This window comes from Lichenostomus cassidix, chromosome 29, assembly GCF_008360975.1.
Source record: "Lichenostomus cassidix isolate B80296 chromosome 29, HeHo_3.0, whole genome shotgun sequence".
Lineage (NCBI taxonomy): Eukaryota > Metazoa > Chordata > Aves > Passeriformes > Meliphagidae > Lichenostomus > Lichenostomus cassidix.
Window position 1 is genome coordinate 1,944,626 of NC_139509.1, and position 24,464 is coordinate 1,969,089.

General features: G+C 52.4%; 2 protein-coding genes and 1 long non-coding RNA gene across 3 annotated transcripts in view; all 3 read right to left on the bottom strand.

The window, feature by feature from the left end:
- SARNP (SAP domain containing ribonucleoprotein) overlaps nucleotides 1–8,657 on the bottom strand; it is a 31,511-nt gene extending 22,854 nt beyond the window's left edge. Inside the window, exons 1-4 of the mRNA XM_085041248.1 lie at nucleotides 8,598–8,657; nucleotides 4,906–5,005; nucleotides 3,151–3,197; nucleotides 929–996 (exon numbers count right to left, since the gene is read on the bottom strand). Coding sequence (XP_084897374.1) covers nucleotides 929–996; nucleotides 3,151–3,197; nucleotides 4,906–5,005; nucleotides 8,598–8,633 — 251 coding nt within the window. The 5' untranslated portion in view covers nucleotides 8,634–8,657. The remainder of the gene's footprint in view (nucleotides 1–928; nucleotides 997–3,150; nucleotides 3,198–4,905; nucleotides 5,006–8,597) is intronic.
- An 879-nt stretch (nucleotides 8,658–9,536) lies between these two features.
- DNAJC14 (DnaJ heat shock protein family (Hsp40) member C14) lies at nucleotides 9,537–19,304 on the bottom strand. The gene is made up of 7 exons (XM_085041187.1): nucleotides 18,426–19,304; nucleotides 17,389–17,729; nucleotides 16,529–16,635; nucleotides 13,447–13,566; nucleotides 11,486–11,646; nucleotides 10,513–10,615; nucleotides 9,537–9,842 (listed from the first exon to the last, which is right to left on the bottom strand). The coding sequence occupies exons 1-7, from the start codon at nucleotides 19,285–19,287 to the stop codon at nucleotides 9,599–9,601; spliced, it is 1,938 nt and encodes a 645-aa protein (XP_084897313.1). The 5' UTR covers nucleotides 19,288–19,304; the 3' UTR covers nucleotides 9,537–9,598.
- Nucleotides 12,242–13,336, bottom strand: LOC146425845 (uncharacterized). The gene is made up of 3 exons (XR_014846376.1): nucleotides 13,286–13,336; nucleotides 12,529–12,561; nucleotides 12,242–12,445 (listed from the first exon to the last, which is right to left on the bottom strand). It is a non-coding gene; the product is annotated as an uncharacterized LOC146425845 (long non-coding RNA).
- Nucleotides 19,305–24,464: the final 5,160 nt, after the last annotated feature.

Here is a 24,464-nt window from a genome sequence, read left to right on the forward strand (position 1 = left end):
AGTCTCCCCATCCCATGGAATCCTCTCCATCCCAAGGAATTCTCTCAATCCCAAAGAAATCCTCCCAACCCCAAGGAATTCTTTATATCCAAGGAATCTCAAGCCATGGAATCTCAATCCCAAAAAATCCCCATCCCAAGGAATTCTCTCAATCCAAGAAATCCCAATCCCAGGAAGTCTCAATCCCAAGAAATCCTCTCAATCCTAAAGACTTCTCTCAATCCCAAGGAATTCCCTCAATCCCAAAGAATTCTCCCAATCCCAAGGAATCCTCTCAATCCCAAGGAATCCTCTCAATCCCAAGGAGTCCTTTATATCCAAGGAATCTCAATCCCAAGAATCCCAGCCCCAGAAATCTCAATCCCAAAAAATCCCTATCCCAAGGAATTCCCTCAATCCCATGGAATCCTCTCAACCCCATGGAATTCTCTCAATCCCAAGAAATCCCCTCAATCCCATGGAATTCTCTCAATCAATGGAATCTTCTCAATCCCAAAGAATCCCAATCTCATGGAATTCTTTTAATCCCAAAAAATCCCCATCCCAAGAAATCCTCTCAATCCCAAGGAATCCTCCCAATCCCAAGGAATTCCCTCAATCCCAAGGAAATCCTCTCAATCCCATGGAATTCTCTCAATCCCAAAATCCGAACCCTGGGAATCTCAATGCCAAAAAAATCCCAATCCCAAGGAATTCTCTCCATCCACAAAATCCCAATCCCTGGAATCTGGACTCCAAGAAATCTCAATCCCAGGAAGTCTCCATCCCAACGAATCCTCTCAATCCCAAGGAATTCCCTCATTCCCAAGGAATCCTAACCCCACGGACCAAATCCCAACCAATCCCAAGGAATCCCAGCCAATCCCAGCTCCCAGGATTTCCTCTCCCATCCCCCATTCCCAGATTTCCCAACTCCTCAGTTTCTCACACATCCGGTGACTTGGCTGGAATTTCCTCCACCTTCGCTGGAACCTCGGCGGGCTTCGGCTCCTCCTCCTGGGGAAATTGGGGAATCAGGGAAAAGCCAAAAAAATGTGTGCAAAATCCATGGGAAATCCATGGGAAATCCATGGGAAATCCATGGAAATCCATGGGAAATCAGGGAAAGCAGGGAAATCCATGGGAAATCATCCATGGGAAACCCTCCATAGGAAATCATCCATGGGAAATCCAAGAAAAATGCATGAGAAATCCATGAAAATCCATGAGAAATCAGGGAAATCCATGAGAAATCCATAGGAAACCCTCCATGGGAAATCCTCCATGGGAAATCCAAGAAAAATGCACGGAAAATCCATGGAAAATCCATGAAAATGCATGGAAAATCCATGGAAAATCCATGAAAATGCATGGAAAATCCAGGGAAAATCCAAGGAAATCCACAGGAAATTCATGGAAATCCACAGGAAATCTGTGGGAAATCCAACGAAATCTACAAAAAATGCATGAAAATGCATGGAGAATCCCGGGAAATCCAGGGAAAATCCATGGAAATTCATGGGAAATCCATGAAAATCCATGAAAAATCCAGGGAAAGCCATTAAAATCTATGGAAAATCCACGGGAAACCCAAGAAAATCCACGGAAATCCAGAAAAATCCATGAAAACCAATGGAAAATCCATGAAAACCAATGGAAATCCATGGAAATCTATGGAAAATCCATTCAAATCCATGGAAATCCACAGGAAATCTAGGAAAAATGCATGAAAATGCATGGAAAATCCAGGGAAATCCATGGAAATCAGGGGAAATCCATGAGAATCCATGAAAATCCCCACAAAATCCATGGAAATCCATGGAAAATCCATGAAAATCCACAAAAAATGCATGAAAATCCAAGGGAAATCCATGAGAATCCAGGGAAATCAACAGAAAATCCATGAAAAATCTGTGGAAATCCATGGAAAACCCAGGGAAATCCACAAAAAATGCATGAAGATGCATGGAGAATCCAGGGAAATCAATGGGAAATCCAGAAAAATCCATGGAAATCAATGGAAAATCCATGGAAATCCATGGAAATCCATGAAAAATCCATTAAAATCCATGGAAAAATCCATGGAAAAATCCATTAAAATCCATGGAAAATCCACAGGAAATCCACAGAAATCTATGGAAAATCCATGGGGAATTCATGAAAAATGGATGGAAGATCCATGAAAATCCACAAAAAATGCATGAAAAATCCAAGGAAATCCAAGGGAAATCCACAGGAGATTCATGGAAATGCATGAAAATCCACAAAAAATGCATGAAAATACATGCAAAATCCATGGAAAATCCATGGAAATCCATGGAAATCCATGGGAAATCCATCAAAACTTTCTCCCCAAAGCCATCTGAGCCCCAAAATTCCCAAATTTCTGAATAAATGGGAAAAAAGGAAATAAAGAACAAAAAGAAATGAAGGCAGAAAAAAAGAATAAAGAGAATTAAATCTAAATTAAGAGAAGAAAAGTAGGGAAAAGAAAATAAAGGCGAAAAGAGAATAAAGGAGAAAAATAATAAAAAAGGAAAAAGGGAATAAAGACAAAAATGGGAATAAAAGGGAAGAAAAGGAATAAAAATGGAAAACAAAATAAAGAGAAATAGAGAAATAAAGGTGAAAAAACCAGAAATAAAAGTGGAAAAAACAGAAATAAAAGTGGAAAAAAACTAGAAGTCAAGGCAGAAAAAACCACAAGTAAAAGTGAGAAAAAACAGAAATAAAGGCAGGAAAAAAGAGAAATAAAGGTGGGAAAAAAAAAAGAGAAATAAAGGTGGAAAAAAAAGAGAAATAAAGGTGGAAAAAAAGTAGAAGTAAAGGTGGAAAAGAAGAGAAACAAATGTGGGGGAAAAGGGAAATAAAGCAGGAAAAAAAAAAGAAATAAAAGTGGAAAAAAAGTAGAAGGTGGAAAAAGAAACAGAAATAAAAGTAGAAAAAAACAGAAATAAAAGTGGAAAAAAAATAGAAAATGGAAAAAAACACAAATAAAAGTAGCAAAAAAGCAAAATAAAAGTGGAAAAAAGTAGAAGTAAAGGTGGAAAAAAACCAGAAATAAAGGTGAAAACAAAAAGAACTTTTGGCTGAAGCTCCCCAAGGTTCTGGAATGTTCCTCATTCCGGCTGAAGGTTCTGGAAAAGCAGAATTATCCCAAAATCTGCTCACCTCGATCTCCTCTCCCAGCACATCCTCCTCGTTGGCTTCTTCCTCGGCTGGGAAATCAAACAAACCACGCAGGGATTGGAATAGAAAAATCAAAAAAAATCCCCCAAAAATATCCCAAAAAAATCCTCCAAAAATCCCCAAAACATCCCCAAAAAATTGCCAAAAAAATCCCCGAAAAATCCTGCAAAAAATTGCCAAAGAATCCCCGAGAAATCCCAAAAAAATCCCAAAAAAATCCCTAAAAATCACCTGAAAGTCCCAAATCCCCCCAAAAAATCCTCCCCAAAAAAATCCCAAAGAATCCCCAAAATCCTAAAATAATCCCCAAAAATAAAAAAAAAATCCCCCAAAAAATCCCCAGAAAACTGGAATTTCACTGGGGAACGAGGGGAGAGAATTCCAGATGGGATTTGGGGTAGAATTCCCAGGATTTGGGTCACAATTCCTGGGATTTGGGTCAGAATTCCCAATATTTGGATCACAATGCCCAGGATTAAGGTCAGAATTCCTGGGATTGGCTCAGAATTCCCAGGATTTGGGTCACAATTCCCAGGATTAGGGTGGAATTCCCTGGATTCAGGTAAGAATTCCCAGGATTTGAATCATAATTCCTGGGATTCAGGTGACAATTCCCAATATTTGAATCCCACTTCCCAGGACTCAGGTCAGAATTCCCAGGATTTTGGTCACAATTCCCAATATTCAGACCCCAATTCCCCATATTTGGGTCGGAATTCCCAGGATTTTGGATCACAATTCCCAGGATTTTGGTCAGAATTCCCAATATTTGGATCCCAGCTCCCAGGATTTATGTCAGAATTCCCAATATATGGTGCAGAATTCCCAATATTCAGCTCCCAATTCCCGAGATTCGGGTCACAATTCCCAATATTTGGTGCAGAATTCCCAGAATTCAGCTCCCAATTCCCAGTTTTCAGCTCCCAACTCCCAGAATCCAGCTCCCAATTTGATATTTGGATCCCAATTCCCAGGATTTATGTCAGAATTCCCAATATTTGGATCCCAATTCCCAATATTCGGATCCCAATTCCCAGGATTTGGGTCAGAATTCCCAATATTCAGATCCCAATTCCCAATATTCAGATCCCAATTCCCAATATTCAGATCCCAATTCCCAATATTCGGATCCCAATTCCCAATATTCGGATCCCAATTGCCAGATCCAGCTCCCAATTCCTGGGATTTGGTCAGAATTCCCAAGATTTGGATTCCAATTCCCATGATTTATGCCAGAATTCCCAATATTTGGATCCCAATTCCCAATATTCGGATCCCAATTCCCAGAAACCAGCTCCCAATTCCCAGGATTTGGGTCAGAATTCCCAATATTCGGATCCCAATTCCCGAATCCAGCTCCCAATTCCCAATATTCGGATCCCAATTCCCAATATTCGGCTCCCAATTCCCAGAATCAGATCCCCATTCCTGGGATTCAGCTCCCAATTCCCAGAATCAGCTCCCAATTCCCAATATTTGGATCCCAATTCCCAATATTCGGATCCCAATTCCCAGAAACCTGCTCCCAATTCCCAGGATTTGGGTCAGAATTCCCAGGATTTGGGTCAGAATTCCCAATATTCAGATCCCAATTCCCAATATTCGGATCCCAATTCCCAATATTCGGCTCCCAATTCCCAGAATCAGATCCCCATTCCTGGGATTCAGCTCCCAGTTCCCAGAATCAGCTCCCAATTCCCAAGATTCGGATCCCAATTCCCGGTATTTGTCTCTCACCGTGCTCCTCCAGGTAAGCCTGCAGGCGATTGATGAGATCCTGTTTGTTCCCTTTGGCCTCCAAGCCGCGAGCCAAACACTCCTGCTTCAGCTCTGCCAGCTGGAAAAGACAGGGAAATTGGGAAAAATAACTGGGAAAATCTGGGAAAATCCGGGAAAAACAACTGGGAAAAACTGGAGCCAAACACTCCTGCTTCAGCTCTGCCAGCTGGAAAAGACAGGGAATTGGGAAAAATAACTGGGAAAATCCCAGAAAAACTGGAGCCAAACACTCCTGCTTCAGCTCTGCCAGCTGCAAGAGAGGAAATTGGGAAAAATAACTGGGAAAATCCCAGAAAAACTGGAGCCAAACACTCCTGCTTCAGCTCTGCCAGCTGGAAAAGAGGAAATTGGGAAAAATAACTGGAAAAACTGGGAAAACCTGAGCCAAACACTCCTGCTTCAGCTCTGCCAGCTGAAATTGGGGAAATTGGGAAAAATAACTGGGAAAATCCCAGAAAAACTGGAGCCAAACACTCCTGCTTCAGCTCTGCCAGCTGGAAAAGAGGAAATTGGGAAAATTTGGGAAAAATAACTGGGAAAAACTGGAGCCAAACACTCCTGCTTCAGCTCGGCCAGCTGGAAAAGACAGGGAAGTTGGGAAAAATAACTGGAAAAACTGGGAAAACCTGAGCCAAACACTCCTGCTTCAGCTCCGCCAGCTGCAAGAGACAGGGATTGGGAAAAACTGGGGAAAACTGGGAAAAACAACTGGGAAAATCCGGGAAAAACTCAAGCCAAACACTCCTGCTTCAGCTTGGCCAGCTGAAAGAGAGGAAATTGGGAAAATCTGGGAAAAACAACTGGGAAAATCCCAGAAAAACTGGAGCCAAACACTCCTGCTTCAGCTCAGCCAGCTGCAACACAGACAGGGGGTTAGGGAAATTGGGAAAAACTTGGGAAAAACTCGGGAAAATCCGGGAAAAACAACTGGGAAAACTCGGGAAAAACTCGGGAAGATCTGGGAAAACTCAGGATTGGAGGGGTTTGGGGTGTGGGAGGAGCTGGACTGGGGGGTTTGATCCCCAGGAGGAAATTCCTGGAGGAGCTTTTGGGGGAAACTCGCAGGGATTGGGGAAGAGCCTGGAGAAATTCCCAGGGGAATCTCCCTGGAATGTTGACCCTGTGGAATCTCAATCCCACAAAACTCCAACCCTAAGGAATCTCAATCCTATGGAGTCTCAACCCCAAGGAATCCCAAATTTACAAAATCCCAACTCTGAGGAATCCCAAACTCCCAAAACCCCAATCCCAGGAATCTCAATCCCACAAAATCCCAACCCCATGGATCTCAATCCTATGGAATTGCAATCTCAGGAATCCCAGGAATCTCAATCCCAAAAAATCCCAACCCCATGGAACTGCAAACCTACAGAATTCCAACCTCGGGAATCCCAAATCCAATGAAATCTCAATGCCAAGAAATCCCAAACCCAAGGAATCTCAATCCCATGGAATCCCAAATCCCAAGGAATCCCAACCCTATTGAATAACAATCCCATGGTATCTCAATGCCAAGGAATCCCAAACCCACAAAATCCCAATCCTAGGAATCTCAATCCCAAGAACTCTCAACCCCAAGGAGTCCCAAATTTACAAAATCCCAACCCCAGGAATCCCAAATTTACGAAATCCCAACCCCAAGGAATATCAAACCCTAGAAATTCCAACCCCAAGGAATCCCTTCCCATGGAATCTCAATGCCAAGGAATCCCAAATTTACAAAATCCCAACCCCAGGAATATCAATTTACAAAATCCCAGTAGGAGTCCCAAATTTGCAAAATCCCAACCTCGGGAATCCCAAATTCCAAAATCCCAAGGAATCCCGAATTTACAAAATCCCAACCCCCAGGAATCCTAATTTTATGGAATCTCAACCTCAAGGAATATCAAACTCCTAAATTCCAACCCTTTGGATCTCATTCCCATGGAATCTCAATGCCAAGGAATCCCAAATTTGCAAAATCCCAATCCCAAGGAATATCAATCCACAAAATCCCAGTCCCAAGGAATCCCAAATTTGCAAAATCCCAACCTCGGGAATCCCAAATTCACAAAATCCCAAGGAATCCCGAATTTACAAAATCCCAACCCCAAGGAATCCTAATGCCATGGAATCTCAACCTCAAGGAATCCCAAACTCCCAAAATCCCAACCCTAAGGATCTCAATCCCATGGAATCTCAATGCCAAAGAATCCCAAATTTACAAAATCCCAACCCCAAGGAATATCAATCCACAAAATCCCAGTCCCAAGGAATCCCAAACTCCCAGAATCCCAACCCCAGGAATCTCAATCCCATGGATTCTCAGCCCCAGGATTCCCCAATCCCATTCCCGAGCTCTTCCTTCCCAAATCCCACCCCAAATCCCACGGCTCCAGCCTGGCATTCCCCAAAATCCTCATGGGAAAACCCCCTGGGATCATCCCAGAGGAAGAATCCCAAAAAAACCATTCAGGGATCCCACTTGGGAAAAATCCCAAAAAAACCATTCAGGGATCCCAGTTGGGAAAAATCCCTAAGGATTTTGGGAAAACATTCTTGGGATCTCCAGGGGTTCTTGGGGAAAATTCCCAAAAAAACCTTTCAGGGATCCCATTTGGGATTTTTGGGGAAATCCCTCAGGATCCTTATGGGAAAACATCCTTGGGATCATCCTGGGGATTCTTCCCAGGGGAAACATCCCAAAAAAACCTTCCAGAGATCCCATTTGGGATCTTTCCTGGGGAAATCCCTCAGGATCCTGATGGAAAAATAACCTCGGGGTTTGTCCCAGGAGGAAGTTCCCAGAAAACTGCCAGGGATGGTCTTTGGGATCTGCTGAGGGAACAATCCCGGGAATATTGCTTTGGGAAGAGAACCTGCATGGGGATCAGCCTGGGGGAATTGGGGGAATCCCAGGAATAATATCCGGAATTCCCTCACATGGTTCTTCAGAGTTCCCTCACGGTTCGTCATGGCTCCTGAGAGTTCCCTCAGAATTCCCTCACAGTTCCCTCAGGTTTCATTCAGGTTTCCCTCAGCTTTCCCTCGGAATTCCCTCACAGTTCCCTCAGGTTTCCCTCACAGTTCCCTCAGGTTTCCCTCAGGTTTCCCTCAGAATTCCCTCAAAATTCCCTCAAGATTCCCTCAGAGTTCCCTCAGAATTGTCTCACAGTTCCCTCAGAATTCCCTCAGAATTCTCTCAGGTTTCCCTCACGGTTCCTCAGAATTCCCTCAGAATTCCCTCACGGTTCCCTCACGGTTCTCTCAGAATTCCCTCAAAATTCCCTCAGAATTCCCTCAGAGTTCCCTCAGAATTCCCTCAGAGTTCCCTCAGAATTCCCTCAGAGTTCCCTCAGAATTCCCTCAGAGTTCCCTCAGAATTCCCTCAGAGTTCCCTCAGAATTCCCTCAGAGTTCCCTCAGAATTCCCTCAGGTTTCCCTCAGATTTCCCTCACAGTTCCCTCACGGCTCCCTCAGGTTTCCCTCACAGTTCCCTCAGGTTTCCCTCAGGTTTCCCCACATCCCCTCAGCGCCCCAGCCCGCTCCCCGCGCTCTCCCCGCTCCCAGCCGCTGTTCCCGCAGTCCCCTCGCGGTTCCCGGGCTCTGCTCCGCTCTCCCGCCGCTCCCCGGTGTTTCCCGCCGTTCCCGCTCGCTCCCCGCCGCACCTTCAGCTTGTGCAGCTCCACCGGCTCCGCCGCCATCTTCTCACCCCGCCGCCGGCCCCGCCCCTCCCGCCCGCCCGGCCAATCAGCGCCGCGCGTCCTCCACAGCCCGCCCCAAACCGCGGCTCGCCATTGGTCAGCGCTGCGGCACCGCCCGTGTGTGATTGGTTTGTCGAGCACTGAGGGGTGGGGCTAAAGTGAGTGACGTAAGAGCTATCCAATGGAAGTTGGGCGCTGCGGACGGGCGGCCAATGGGGAGAGAGGGCGGGAAGCGCCAGGTGCTGCTCCAGGGGGCAGGTGGTTTGTTCCGCTGTTATATATTTCTATTTGTTATCATTTGTTCTTACTTATCTTACTATAATTATAAACCTAAAACACCTCCGGCCCCACAACAACCCCTGAGCCACAGCACTCCCTTATTAACTATTAATTCAGATAATTAAAATACTCCTGTCCGTCCGCCATGATGAGTGTGGCAGCGGCCATGTTGAATGCTGCGCCCGCCATGATGGGTGTGTCAGCCGCCATGACGGCAGTGCCGCTTCACCGCCGGGCCGAACGGCGCCTACCGAGGTAACGGGACACATCCCCGCCCCGCGGGTTGGCTCCGGTCATCCCGAGCCCACTACAGCGCCCGGAGCGCAGCGAGCCCCGCCTTGCCCACACTCAACATGGCGCCGCGCAGCGGGAACCTTCAACATGGCGGCGCCCATGTGGCGTCAGTGACGTCATTCCTTTTCCGGCGCAGACCGGAAGCGACGTTGCCATGGCGACCTGGGCGGCGTTGGTGAGGCCGAGGGGACTTTGGGGACATCAGAGGGACTTTGGGGACACCGGCAGGGCTGTTGTGACCCCCGTTTCCCTCACCTCCCCCCTCCCACCCCCGCGCCTCGCTTTTCACACAAAAACCACACAGATTTCTTAAAAAAACCCCCCAAAAAAAAAAGAAAAATAGATTTTTTTTTATTCCAAAGCCCTTTTTCCGGGGATTTTCGGGGGATTTCTCAGCGAGGCAGAGGTCGCCGCCCCTTCTTCCTCCTCCTGTGCTTGGCGTCGCCCCTGGGGGTGACACCCTCGGCGCGGGGGTGACCCTGCGGTGTCCCCGCGGCCCCGGGGGGGGAGGGGAACAGCCCCCCGAGATCCGGCGGGGGGGGATTGCCCTGCAGGAGGTGGGCGAGGAGCTGCTGCAGGTCAGCGGGGCTGGGGGCGCTGGGGGCGCTGGGGGGGCTGCCGGCCTTGGGGGGAGAGCTGGGGGAGAGAGAGAGAGGGGTTGGGGACAGTGATGGGCAGCTCTGGGCACAGCAGGACAGCTCTGGACACCCCTGGGCAGGACAGCCCTGGACATCCCGGAACATCCCTGGACAGCTCTGGACACTCCCAGGACACCACTGGACACCCGGGTGTTGTTGGGTTGGGCACCTCAGGACAGCTCTGGGCATCCCAGGACACCTCCAGGACACACCCAGGACAGCCCTTGACACCCTCAGGACAGCCCTGGACAGCTCTGGTCACCCCAGGACACCCCCAGGATGTCCCTGGACATCCTAGCCCAGGACTGACCACTGATGTCCAGCCCCTGGACATCCTAGGACAGCCCTGGGCATCCCTTGACATCCCTGGATATCTCTGGACATCCCTGGACACCTCCAGGACACAGCCAGGACAGCTCTGGTCACCTCAGGACATCGGGTTTTGGTTGGTGTGTGTGTGGTGGGTGGTTGGTGGGCCAGGACAGCTCTGGACACCCCGGAACATCCCCAGGACACCCCTGGGGCACTCTCAGGACACCCCAGGACATCTCTGGACACCACTGGACATCCTTGGACACACCGGACAGACCAGGACAGCTCAGGACACCTCTGGACATTCCCAGGCCACCCTTGTCCCCCCCAGGCCAGCGCTGTCCCCCAGCACTGACCGCTGCCGTCCGGCCGGCGTGGCTGTCCTGGCGCCGAAGGACAGGTGGTAGGGGACACGGTGACTGTCCGGGGAGATGGCCACGCGCTGGCAGCCTGCCCACTCTGGGGACACAGGGACAGCGGGGTGGTGACACCAGAGAGACCCGGGGCTGGGGACAGTGTCACCTCCCAGCGCTGGCTCTGAGCTCTCTGTGCCCCCAGGTGTCCCCATGTCCCTGTGAGATGTCCCAATGCCACCCCCAGGTGTCCCCATGTCCCCCCTGAGATGTCCCCATGTCCCCCCAAATGTCCCCCTGTCCCTCCAGGTGTCCCCCTGTCACCCACAGATGTCCCCATGTCCCCCCAGATGTCCCCACATCCTCCCCAGATGTCCCCCGGGTGTCCCCATGTCCTCCTTGAGATGTCCCCATGCTCCTAGATGTCCTCTATCCCCTCCAGGTGTCCCCCTGTCACCCACAGATGTCCCCACATCCTCCCCAGGTGTCCCCTGGATGTCCCCATGTCCCCCCAGATATCCCCATGTCCCTGAGATGTCCCCATATCCTCCCCCAGATGTCCCACTGTCCCCTGTGGCTGTTCCCCTATCAGCCCCAGATGTCCCCATGCCCCCACATGTCCTCCACATCCTCCCCCAGATGTCTCTTGGGTGTCCCCATGTCCCCCAGGTGTCCCCATGCCCACCCAGATCCTAAGTCACCTCAGGTGTCCCTATGTCCCCAGGTGCCCCCACCCCCAGATGTCCCTATGCCTCTGAACATGTCCTCATATCCCCAGCTGTCCCCACATCCTCCTCAGATGTCCCCTGGATGTCCCCCCTTGCCCCCAGATGTCCCAATGTCACCCCCAGGTGTCCCCATGTCCTCCCAGATGTCCCCACGTCCTCCCCAGGTGTTCCCCTGCCACCCCCAGATGTCCCCATGTCCCTGTGAGATGTCCCCCTGTCCCCCCACCGGTGTCCCCAAGGCCACTCACCGGTGACATCGTACACCCTGCCGTCCATCCTGGCCAGGTAGGTGACCTTGAGGCCGAGCAGGCTGGACTCTGCCCACAGGTCACCTTCCTCGGCCGCGTGGGACACGCCACAGTCACCACAGTACCGGGCAGAGCGCGGGTCCCTGGGCAGCGGGAACCGCCTGGGGACATTGGGGACATTGGGGACAGTGTGACACTCCTTGGGGACAGTGTGACACCCATGGGGACACATTGGGGACACACTGGGGACACACTGGGGACACTGTGACACGCCGCAGTCACCACAGTACCGGGCAGAGCGCGGGTCCCTGGCCAGCGGGAACCGCCTGGGGACACATTGGGGACATTGGGGACAGTGTGACACTCCTTGGGGACAGTGTGACACCCATGGGGACACATTGGGGACACACTGGGGACACACTGGGGACACTGTGACACACCGCAGTCACCACAGTACCGGGCAGAGCGCGGGTCCCTGGCCAGCGGGAACCGCCTGGGGACATTGGGGACATTGGGGACACATTGGGGACACACTGGGGACACTGTGACATGCCGCAGTCCCCGCAGTACGGCAGAGCGCGGGTCCCTGGCCAGCGGGAGCCACCTGGGGACACACTGGGGACACGTTGGGGACACTGTGACACCCCCCAGGACAAGGTGGCACCATGACACCCCTTGGGGACACTGTGACACCCCTGGGACACAACGGCATCGTGAGATGTCACCCCAAACCACGATGTCACCCCAAACCACGATGTCACCCCAAAGACACACTGTCACCCCAAGCACACGATGTCACCTCAAACCCTTGGGACACAGTGTCACCCCAAGCACACGATGTCACCCTGAGCCCTCAAGACACGATGTCACCATGTGCCCCAAGGACACAATGTCACCCCAAAGACACAATGTCACCCCCAACCCTTGGGACACAATGTCAGCCCAAGCACATGATGTCACCTTGAGCCCCCAGGACACAATGTCACCCCCAGAACATGATGTCACCCCAAGGACACAATGTCACCCCAAACACACAATGTCACCTCGAGCCCCCAGGACATGATGTCACCCCAAATCTCCCAGGACATGATGTCACCCCTAGGATGCGATGTCACCCTGAGCCCCGAGACACGATGTCACCATGAGCCTTGGGGACACCATGTCACCCCAAAACCTTGGGGACACCATGTCACCCCAAAGCCACAATGTCACCCCAAAGCCACAATGTCACCCCAAGCACATGATGTCACCTTGAGCTCCCAGAACACAATGTCACACTAAGGACACAATGTCACCCCAAAGACACAATGTCACCTCAAGCACATGATGTCACCATGAGGCCCCACCACACTATGTCACCCCAAGGACACAATGTCACACCAAGGACACGATGTCACCTCAAACCCTTGGAACACAATGTCACCCCCTGAATCTCCCAGGACACAATGTCATCCCCAGGACACAATGTCACCCCCAGGACACAATGTCACCTTGAGCCCCCAGAACACAATGTCACCCCCTGAATCTCCCATGACACGATGTCACTCCAAGGACACAATGTCACCCCAAAACCTTGGCACACAATGTCATCCCAAGCACACGATGTCACCCCAAACCCTTGGCACACAATGTCACCCCCTGAATCTCCCACGACACTATATCACCCCAAACACACAATGTCACCCCAAGGACACAACGTCACTGCCAACCCTTGGGACACAATGTCACTCCAAAGACACAATGTCACCCTGAGCCCCTGAGGACAAAATGTCACACCAAGCACACAATGTCACCCCAAACCCTTGGGACACAATGTCACCCCCTGAATCTCCCAGGACACAATGTCACCCCAAAGACACGATGTCACCCCAAGGTGTTTGGTGTTGTTGGTGTGTGTGTGGTGTGTGTGTTGCCCCTGGGCCGATGCCATCCCCGGTGTCACCCCGGTGTCCCGTGTTCACCGGTGCCGTCCCCCGCAGCGGCTGCAGCCCATGGCGTCCATGGCGTCCCTGAGCTCCTCCTGCAGCTTCCCCAGGAATGTCCCCAGAGCCTGCGCCAGCTCCCCCTGCGCCAGCTGCTTCCTGCACCCCAAAAATTCCCAAAAATGGGAATTAGAACCCAAAATTTGGGATTGGAACCCAAAAAATGGGATGCACACCGAAAAAATGGGATGTAGACACCAAAAAATGGGAATTACAGCCCTAAAAATGGGAATTACAGCCCTAAAAATGTGCCTTTGCCAGCTCCCCCTGCGCCAGCTGCTTCCTGAACCCCAAAAAATGGGAATTAGAACCCAAAATATGGGAGTTAGAACCCAAAAAATGGTAATTACAACCCAAAATCTGGGATCAGCACCCAAAAAAATGGGAATTGCAGCTTCCTAGGAATGTGGCCTTTGCCAGCTCCCCCTGCGCCAGCTGCTTCCTGAACCCAAAAAATCTCCAAATCCAGGAATTAGAACCCAAAACCACCATTCCCACCCCAAAAATCCCCCAAAAACTCATGTCTCGTACTCCCTCCTCCTCCTGGGCTGCTCACTCACTCCCAGCCCACCCCAAAACCAGCCATTCCCACCCCAAAACCGGGGTCCCACCACCCCAAAATGGGGATTCCCATCCCAAAACCGCCATTCCCACCCTAAAAACAGCCATTCCCACCCCAAAACAGAGATCCCCCCGACCCCAAAACCAGGGTCTCACCACCCCAAAACCACCATTCCCACCCAAAAACAGAGACCTCCCAACCCCAAAACCAGCATTCCCACCCCAAAAGCGGGGTCTTACCACCCCAAAACTGCGATTACCACCCCAGAAATCCCCCAAAAATTCATGTCCTGTACTCCCTCCTCCTCTCCGGACTGCTCACTCGTTCCCACCCCACCCCAAAATCGGGATTTCCACCCCAAAATGGGGACTCCCACCACCCCAAAACCACAATTCCTACCCCAAAAATTCCCCCAAACTCATGTCTGGTACTCCCTCCCCCTCTTAGGGCTGCTCACTCCCTCCCAGCCCGCCCCAAAACCAGGACTTCCACCCCAAAATCGCCATTCCCACCCCAGAAACAGACATTCCCATCCCAAAACTGGGGTCTCACCACCCCAAAACTGCCATTCACACCCCAAATCGGGGTTCCCACCCCAAAAATTCCCCCAAACACTCACATTTGGTACTCCCTCCTTCTCTTGGGACTACTCACTCAGTCCCACCCACCCCACCCCAAAAATGAGATTTCCACCCCAAAACGGCCATTCCCACCCCAAAAGAGATCCCCCAACCCCAAAACCAGCATTCCTACCCCAAAACCATGATTCCCACCCCAAAATGGGGGTCTCACCACCCCAAAGCCAGCATTCCCACCCCAAAACTAACACTCCCACCCCAAAATCCCCCAAGCACTCACGTCTGGTACTCCCTCTTCCTCTCGGGGCTGCTCACTCGCTCCCACCTTGCCCCAAAAATGAGATTTCCACCCCAAAACCATGATTCCCACCCCAAAAATAGCCATTGTCACCCCAAAACAGAGATCCCCCGACCCCAAAATCAGCATTCCCACCCCAAAACCGGGATTTCCACCCCAGAAACAGCCATTCCCACCCCAAATCGGGGTTCTCCCACCCCAAAAATCCCCCAAACTCATGTCTGGTACTCCCTCCTCCTCTCGGGGTCACTCACTCGCTCCCAGCCCACCCCAAAACTGCCATTCCGACCCCAAAACAGCCATTCCCACCCCAAAACCAGGGTCCTACCACCCCAAAAATGAGATCCTCCGACCCCAAAACCAGCATTCCCATCCCAAAACTAGGATTTCCACCCCAGAAACAGCCATTCCCACCCCAAAATCCCCCAAACACTCACGTCTGGTACTCCCTCCTCCTCTCAGGTCCCACCACCCCAAAATGGGCATTTCCATCCCAAAATCGCCATTCCCTCCCAAATCTGGGGTCTCACCACCCCAAAACGGCCATTGCCACCCCAAAACAGAGATCCCCCGACCCCAAAACCAGCATTCCCATCCCAAAACCGGGGTCCCACCACCCCAAAACTGGGATTTCCACCCCAAAACCGCCACTCCCACCCCAAAAATTCCCCCAAAAACTCAAATCTCGTACTCCCTCTTCCTCTTGGGGCTGTTCACTCAGTCCCACGTCACCCCAAAACCACAATTCCCACCCTAAAACTGCCATTCCCACCCCAAAACCAGGGTCCTACCACCCCAAAAATGAGATCCCCACCCCAAAACCGGGATTCCCACCCCAAAAATTCCCCAAAAAACTCACATCTCGTACTCCCTCCTCCTCCTCTCGGGGCTGCTCACTCAGTCCCACCCCACCCCAAAACAGCCATCCTCACCCCAAAACCACGATTCCCACCCCAAAACAGCCATTCCCACCCTAAAACAGAGATCCCCCGACCCCAAAACCAGCATTCCCACCCCAAACTCGGGATTTCCACCCCAAAATCCCCCAAACACTCACGTCTGGTACTCCCTCTCCTCTCGGGGTCGCTCACTTGCTCCCAGCCCACCCCAAAATCGGGATTTCCACCCCAAAAACAGCCATCGCCACCCCAAAAATGAGATTTCCACCCCAAAACCAGCATTTTCACCCCAAAACAGAGATCCCCTGACCCCAAAACTGGGATTTCCACCCCAAAATCCCCCAAACACTCACGTCTGGTACTCTCTCCTCCTCTCGGGGTCACTCACTCGCTCCCAGCCCACCCCAAAACCACAATTCCCACCCTAAAACTGCCATTCCCACCCGAAAAACAGGGTCTCACCACGCCAAAAACCACAATTCCCATCCCAAAACCAGCATTCCCACCCCAAACCCAGGATTTCCACCCCAAAATCCCAAACACTCACGTCTCGTACTCCCTCCTCCTCTCGGGGTCGCTCACTCGCTCCCAGCCTGCCCCAAAAATAGCCATTCCCACCCCAAAACAGAGATCCCCCGACCCCAAAACCAGCATTCCCACCCCAAAATGGTGATTTCCACCCCAAAAACAGCCATTCCCACCCCAAAATCCCCCAAACACTCACGTCTGGTACTCTCTCCTCCTCTCGGGGTCACTCACTCGCTCCCAGCCTGCCCGCAGCACCTTGAACGCTTCCTCTGCCCGCGGGTGGTGGCTCTTGTCGGGGTGTACCTGTGGGGACACCTCAGCCGTGTCCCCAACCCTCAGCCATGTCCCCAGCCCTCAGCCGTGTCCCCAACCCTCAGCCGTGTCCCCAACCCTCAGCCGTGTCCCCAACCCTCAGCTGTGTCCCCAGCCCTCAGCCGTGTCCCCAAGCCTCAGCTGTGTCCCCAACCCTCAGCCGTGTCCCCAAGCCTCAGCCATGTCCCCAACCCCTCAGCCGTGTCCCCTGCCAGGGGACACCTCAGCTCCCCAGCCCTCAGCCGTGTCCCCAAGCCCTCAGCGATGTCCCCAACCCCTCCGGGATGTCCCCAAAGCTCTCCGGCTGTCCCCAACCCCTCACTGATGTCCCCAACCCCTCCGGGATGTCCCTAAGCCCTCAGCGACGTCCCTAACCCCTCTAGCATGTTCCCAAGCCCTCAGCGATGTCCCCAACCCCTCGAGGATGTCCCCAAGCCCTCCAGGTGTCTCCAACCCCTCTGGCATGTCCCCAAGCCCTCCGGGTGTCCCCAAAGCCCTCAGCGATGTCCCCAAGCCCTCCGGGATGTCCCCAACTCCTCCGGGATGTCCCCAACCCCTCGGGATGTCCCCAACCCCTCGGGATGTCCCCAAGCCCTCCAGCATGTCCCCAACCCCTCGGGATGTCCCCAACCCCTCCGGGATGTCCCCAACCCATCTAGGATGTCCCCAACCCTTCGGCATGTCCCCAACCCCTCTAGGATGTCCCCAACCCCTCGGGATGTCCCCACCCCGTGTCCCACCCACCAGCACGGCCAGCCTCCGGTAGGCTCGGCGCAGCTCGGCGTCAGTGGCCGCGGGTGGCACTCCGAGCACGCGGAACGGGTCCAGCTCCTCCTCGGCCACCTGCGCCATCGCCACCAGCCGCGCCACCTCCTGCTCGCCACCCGCGGGGACACCGCGGGGACACTCGCGTCGCCGCAGCAGTTCCCGGGCGCGGCGGAGCGCGGCGGAGCAGCGGCGGGAGGAGCAGCGCAGAGCGGCGGGCAGGAGGAGGAGGAGGAGGAGGAGGAAGGCGAGCAGAGCTCCGAGCAGCCGCAGCGACAGCGCGACCCCCGCGCGGGCCAGCCGCAGGGACAGCGTGTCACCTGCAGTGTCACCAGCGGTGTCACCAGCTGTGTCACCAGCAGTGTCACCAGCAGTGTCACCCGCCGTGTCACCCGCCGTGTCACCAGCGGTGTCACCACCCGTGTCACCAGCAGTGTCACCAGCGGTGTCACCCGCCGTGTCACCTGCCGTGTCACCAGCAGTGTCACCTGCAGTGTCACCCGCCGTGTCACCCGCCGTGTCACCCGCAGTGTCACCCGCCGTGTCACCTGCCGTGTCACCTGCCGTGTCACCAGCAGTGTCACCCGCAGTGTCACCCGCCGTGTCACCCGCCGTGTCACCAGCGGTGTCACCACCCGTGTCACCAGCAGTGTCACCAGCGGTGTCACCCGCCGTGTCACCTGCCGTGTCACCAGCAGTGTCACCCGCAGTGTCACCCGCCGTGTCACCCGCCGTGTCACCAGCAGTGTCACCAGCAGTGTCACCCGCCGTGTCACCCGCAGTGTCACCCGCCGTGTCACCCGCCGTGTCACCAGCAGTGTCACCAGCAGTGTCACCCGCCGTGTCACCCGCAGTGTCACCCGCCGTGTCACCTGCCGTGTCACCAGCAGTGTCACCCACAGTGTCACCCGCCGTGTCACCCGCAGTGTCACCAGCCGTGTCACCTGCCGTGTCACCAGCAGTGTCACCAGCCGTGTCACCAGCAGTGTCACCTGCCGTGTCACCCGCAGTGTCACCCCCTGCCGTGTCGCTCAGGTCCCGCTCGGGACAATGCCGCTGTCGCTGTCGCCGTTGGCGCGGCTCGGCGGGTGGCCGCTGGTGACAGGTGACACCGCAGGGGGTGTCCGGCAGGGAGGGGCTCGGGGGGGCGGCGGGGGGGTGACAGGGACAGCGGGGCTCGGGGACACTGCTGGGGACAGTGTTGGGGACAGGGCTGGGGCTGGGGACAGGGCTGGGGACACTGCCGGGACTGGGGACACTCCCGGAATTCGGGACACTCCCGGGGTTGGGGACACCACCGGGACTGGGGACATCGCTATGGTTTGGGACAGTGCCGGGGCTGGGGACAGAGCTGGGGTTGGGGACAGTGTTGGGGACACTGCCTGGACTGGGGACACTCCCAGAGCTGGGGACACCACCGGGATTGGGGACACTTGCGGGGTTGGGGACATCGCTGGGGCTGGGGACACTGCTGCGAGTGGTGACACTGCTGGGGTTGGGGACATGGCCGGGAGTGGTGACACCACCGGGCTTAGGGACATTCTCAGGCCTGGGGACACCCCCGGAGCTGGTGACACTGCCGGGCCTGGGGACACTCTGGGGACTGGGGACATCACCGAGGTTGGGGACAACCCCGGAGCTGGTGACACCGCCGGGCTTGGTGACATTCTCAGGCGTGGTGACACTCTCAGGACTGGGGACACTAGGGACACCCCCGGCGCTGGGGACAGCGCTGTCGCGCTCGCCGCTCTCCTCCTCGTCGCCTCCCGCCGTGTCGCTGTCGCCGGGCTGGTGGCGCCGCTGGCCGCAGCTCCCGTTCCAGGTGACACTGCCGGTGCCACCCGCCGGGGACACCTCCCGGTACCGGAGCTGCTCCATGGCCCGGGTCAGGTCACTGCCATCGGGCCTGGGGACAGCGGGGGACAAATGGGGACAGCGGGGGACAACGGGGATAGCGGGGGACAAATGGGGACAGGGGGGACAGAGGAGGGTACAGGGGAGGGGACAGGGGGACGACAAGGGGACAGCGGGGATGGAGGGGACAGCGAGGGACAGGGAAGGGACAGCGGGGGACAGCGGGGGACAAATGGGGACAGGGAGGGGACAGAGGGGGACAAATGGGGACAGCGGGGATAGCGGGGACAGGGGAGGGGACAGGGAGGGGACAAGGGGGACAGCGGGGGACAGAGGGGGACAAATGGGGACAGGGAGGGGACAGGAGGGACAGTGAGGGACAGCGGGGCGACAAGGGAGACAGCGGGGACAGGGAGGGGACAAGGAGAGAACAGGGAGGGGACAGAGGGGGACAGGGAAGGGACAGGGAGGGACAGCGGGTCAGAGCGGCGCCGGGACAGCGCGGGAGCCCCGAGCGGCACCGGAACCCCCGGAGCGGCCGGGGATCTCGGGGATTTCGGGGTATTTCGGGGTATTTCTGGGTATTTTGGGGTATTTGGGGGTATTTGGGTGTAATTCGGGGTATTTCGGGACTCACCGGTAGTTACCGGAGCGACTCGCCGCCGCCGCTCTGCTCCCCTCACGGCCGCACTTCCGCTTTCCGCCCGCCGCCGCGCTGGCCACGCCCACTTCCGGGGCGGAGCCTGGCCTGAAACCCCGCCCAGCCCTGCCCTTAAATGGAAATGGCCACGCCCCCCTCGGGAGAGAGAACCAATCACGAAAGGGCTCTGGCCACGCCCCTCAAGCGGTTGGCCACGCCCTCGAATGGGCTAAGCCACGCCCCTTAACTGGTTGTGGTCCCGCCTCTTAAAGGGGCAACGCTTCTTAAAGGGGCAACGCTTGAGATCCCCCAATTGGAGGGGCTGTGCCTTTAAATATGCAAATAAGGTGGGCGGGGCTTTAGGGGCGTGGCTAGGCTGTGAACCCCTCCCCCCTCTTTATTTTTGTAGGTCCTACCCAAAATCCCCTGGGCGGGATTCACTTTTTGGGGAGAGATCGCAAAAATTTTGGGGTCCTGGAAACCCCGAATCTCCCCTGGGACCCCAAAATTTAACCTAAACCCCACCTGGGATCCCAAAATTTAACCCAAAACCACCCTGGGACCCCAAAATTTTAACCCCAAACCCCCAAATTTTAATCCAAACCACTCTGGGATCCCCAAAAGTTAACCTAAACCACCCTGGAATCCCCGAATTTTAACCCCAAACTCCCAAATTCTAACCCCAAACCCACCTGGGACCCCAAAATTTTAATCCAAACCCCACTTGGATCCCCAAATTTTAACCCAAAACTCTCCTGGGACCCCAAAATTTAACTTAAACCACCCTGGAATCCCCAGATTTTAACCCCAAACCCCCAAAATTTAACCCAAAACCCACCTGGGATCCCAAAATTTTAATGTAAACCCTCCTGGGACCCCAAAATTTAATCCAAACCGCCTTAGGACCCCAAATTTTAATCCCAACTCCCCCTGGGATCCCAAACATTAAGTTAAATCCTCCAGGGACCCCAAAACTTTAACCCTAAACCCCCAAATTTTAACCCAAATCCCCCGAAGACTCCCAAAATTTCAATCTGAACCCTCCTGGGAACCCAAAATTTTAAACCAAACCACCCTGAGATCCCAAAATTTAACCTAAACCACCCTGGAATCCCCAAATTTCAACACCAAACCCCCAGATTTTAACCCCAAACCCCACTAGGACCTCAAAATTTTAATTCAAACCCACCTGGGACCCCAAATTTTAATTCAAACCCTTCTGGGATCCCAAACTTTAACCTAAACCACCCTGGGACCCCAAAATTTTAACCCCAAATCCCCCTGGATCCCCAAATTTTAATTCAAACCCTCCTGGGATGCCCAAAATCCTAACCCCAAACCCACCTGGGACCCCAAAATTTAATCCAAACCACCCTGGAATCCCCAAATTTTAACCCCAAACCCCCAAAATTTTAACCCCAAATCTCTCCTGGGACCCCAAATTTTAACCCCAAACCCCCAAATTTTAACCCAAATTCCCCCGGGATACCCAAATTTTAACTCAAACCCCCCTGAGATCCCCAAAATTTTAACCCCAAAATCCTCCTGGGACCCCAAAATTCTAATCCCAAACCCCCAAATTTAACCCAAACCCCGCTGGATCCTCAAAATTTGACCCCAAAATCCCCTGCGACCCCAAAATTTTAATTCAAACCACCCTCGGATACCAAATTTTAAACTCTTTTGGGATCCAAAAATCCCCTGGAAACCCCAAATTTTAACCCAAATCACTCTGGGATCCCAAAATGTAACCCCAAACTCTCCTAGGATCCCCAAATTTTAATCCCAAACCCTCCTGGGACCCCAAAATTTAACCCAAACCGCCTTAGGACCCCAAATTTTAATCCCAAACCCCTCTCGGATCCCCAAATTTTAATGTAAACCCTCCTGGGACCCCAAAATTTTAACCCCAAACTCCCAAAATTTAACCCAAACCTCCCTGGGACCCCAAATTTAACCCCAAACCGCCTTAGGATCCCCAAATTTGAACTCCAAACTGCCCTGGGACCCCAAATTTTAACCCCAAATTCTAACCTCAAACCCACCTGAGACCCCAAAATTTAACCCCAAACCCCCAAATTTTAACTCCAAATCCCCCTGGGACCCCAAAATTTAACTCCAAACTCCCAAATTTTAACCCCAAAACCCCCTAGCACCCCAAAATTTTAATTCAAATCGCCCTGAGACCCCAAAATTTAACCCCAAACCCCCAGATTTTAACTCCAAATCTACCCTGGGATCCCCAAAATTTAACCCAAACCGCCCTGGGACCCCAAAATTTTAATGCAACCCCCCCTAGGATCCCCAAATTTTAATTTAAACCCTCCTGGGATCCCCAAAATTTTAACCCAAAACCCTCCTGGGACCCCAAAATGTAATCCAAACCCACCTGGGACTGCAAAATTTAACCACAAATCCGCAAATTTTAACCCCAAACCCCCAAATTTTAACCCAAACTCCCCTGGGACCCCAAAATTTAACCTAAACCACCCTGGAATCCCCAAATTTGAACCCAAAACTCCCAAATTTTAACCCACAACCCTCCTGGGATCCCAAAATTTAACCCAAAACCCACCTGAGACCCCAAATTTGAACCCCAAACCACCCTGAGGTCCCTAAATTTTAACTCCAAACCCACCTGGGACTCCAAAATTTTAATTCAAATTCCCCTGGGACCCCAAAATTTAACCTAAACCACCCTGGAATCCCCAAATTTTAACCCCAAACCCCCAAAATTTTAACCCAAACCCTCCTAGGACCCCAAATTTTAACCCCAAACCCCCAAATTTTAACCCAAATTCCCCCGGGATACCCAAAATTTAACCCCAAACCCCCTTGGGACCCCAAATTTTAACCCAAATTCCCCCGGGATACCCAAAATTTAACCCCAAACCCCCTTGGGACCCCAAAATTTTAATTCAAACTGCCCTGAGACCCCAAATTTCAACTCCAAACCCCTCTGGGACGCCAAATTTAACCCCAAACCGCCTTAGGACCCCAAAATTTTACCCCAAACCCTCCTGGGACCCCAAAATTTAACCCCAAATTCCCAAATTTTAACCCCAAAAGCCCAAATTTTCACCCAAATTCTCCCGGGATCCCCAAATTTTAACCCCAGACCCCCCTAAGACCCCAAAATTCTAACCCCAAACCCCCCTGAGACCCCAAAATTTTAACCCCAAATCTCCCCTAGGACCCCAAAATTTTAATTCAAACCCCCCTGAGACCCCAAATTTCAACCCCAAACCCTCCTGGGACCCCAAAATTTAACCTAAACCACCCTGGAATCCCCAAATTTTAACCCCAAACCCCCAAAATTTTAACCCAAACCCTCCTAGGACCCCAAATTTTAACCCCAAACCCCCAAATTTTAACCCAAATTCCCCCGGGATACCCAAAATTTAACCCCAAACCCCCTTGGGACCCCAAATTTTAATCCCAAACCACCAAATTTTAACCCCAAAACCCCCTAGGACCCCAAAATTTTAATTCAAACGCCCCTGAGACCCCAAATTTCAACTCCAAACCCCTCTGGGACCCCAAAATTTTACCCCAAACCCTCCTAGGACCCCAAAATTTAACCCCAAATTCCCAAATTTTCACCCAAATTCTCCCGGGATCCCCAAATTTTAACCCCACACCCCCCTAAGACCCCAAAATTCTAACCCCAAACCCTCCTGAGACCCCAAAATTTTAACCCCAAATTCCCCTGCGACCCCAAAATTTTAACCCCAAATCTCCCCTAGGACCCCAAAATTTTAATTCAAACCCCCGAGACCCCAAATTTCAACCCCAAACCCATCTGGGACCCCAAAATTTAACCCCAAATCCCCAAATTTTAACCCAAATCCCCCTGGAATCCCCAAATTTTAACCCCAAATCCCCAAATTTCAACCCCAAACTCCCAAATTTTCACCCAAATTCTCCCGGAACCCCAAAATTTTAATCCAAACCCCCAAAATTTTAACCCCAAACCCCCCTGGGACCCCAAAATTCCACCCCAGGACAATCCCGACCCCACAACTCGATCACTGCTGTTTTATTTTCGTGTCGTTTTTAAAAATAAAAGGAAAAAAACAACCAAAAAATAAAAGGAAAAATGAGAAAATTGGAGGTTGGGGTGACAGGGGGGAGGGGAGGAGGCACGGCCCCTTTTTTTCCCCTTTTTTTCCCCTTTTTTTGTTAAATTTTGTTCAATTTAATCCAAATAAAAACAGGGAGTGATGTGGGGGAGAAAGACCCGAGCCCAAAAAACGAAAAAAAATTAAAATTTAGCACAAAAAAACCCCCAAAAAATTAAAATTAGCCACAAAAAAACCCCAAAAATTAAAATTATTTTTTTTGACCACCAAAAAACCCCAAAATTAAAATTAGCCCCAAAAAAACCCCAAAAATTAAAATTAACCACCAAAAAAACCCCCGAAAAATTAAAATTTAGCACAAAAAACCCCAAAAAATCAGAAAAAATTCTGAAAAAAAGATCCTAAAATCCTGGGAGTGATGTTGGGATGAAAGGCAAAAAATGTTCCCAAAAATATTAAAATAAAACCCAAAAAAACCC

Coding starts and splice junctions, on each gene's coding strand:
- DNAJC14 (XM_085041187.1), bottom strand. CDS start 19,287: ATGGAGCAGCTCCGGTACCGGGAGGTGTCCCCGGCGGGTGGCACCGGC. Junction 17,730..18,425: donor CCTGAGCGACACGGCAGGGG/GTGACACTGCGG, acceptor GTGACACTGCAG/GTGACACGCTGTCCCTGCGG. Junction 9,843..10,512: donor ACGCCGGCCGGACGGCAGCG/GTCAGTGCTGGG, acceptor TCTCTCCCCCAG/CTCTCCCCCCAAGGCCGGCA.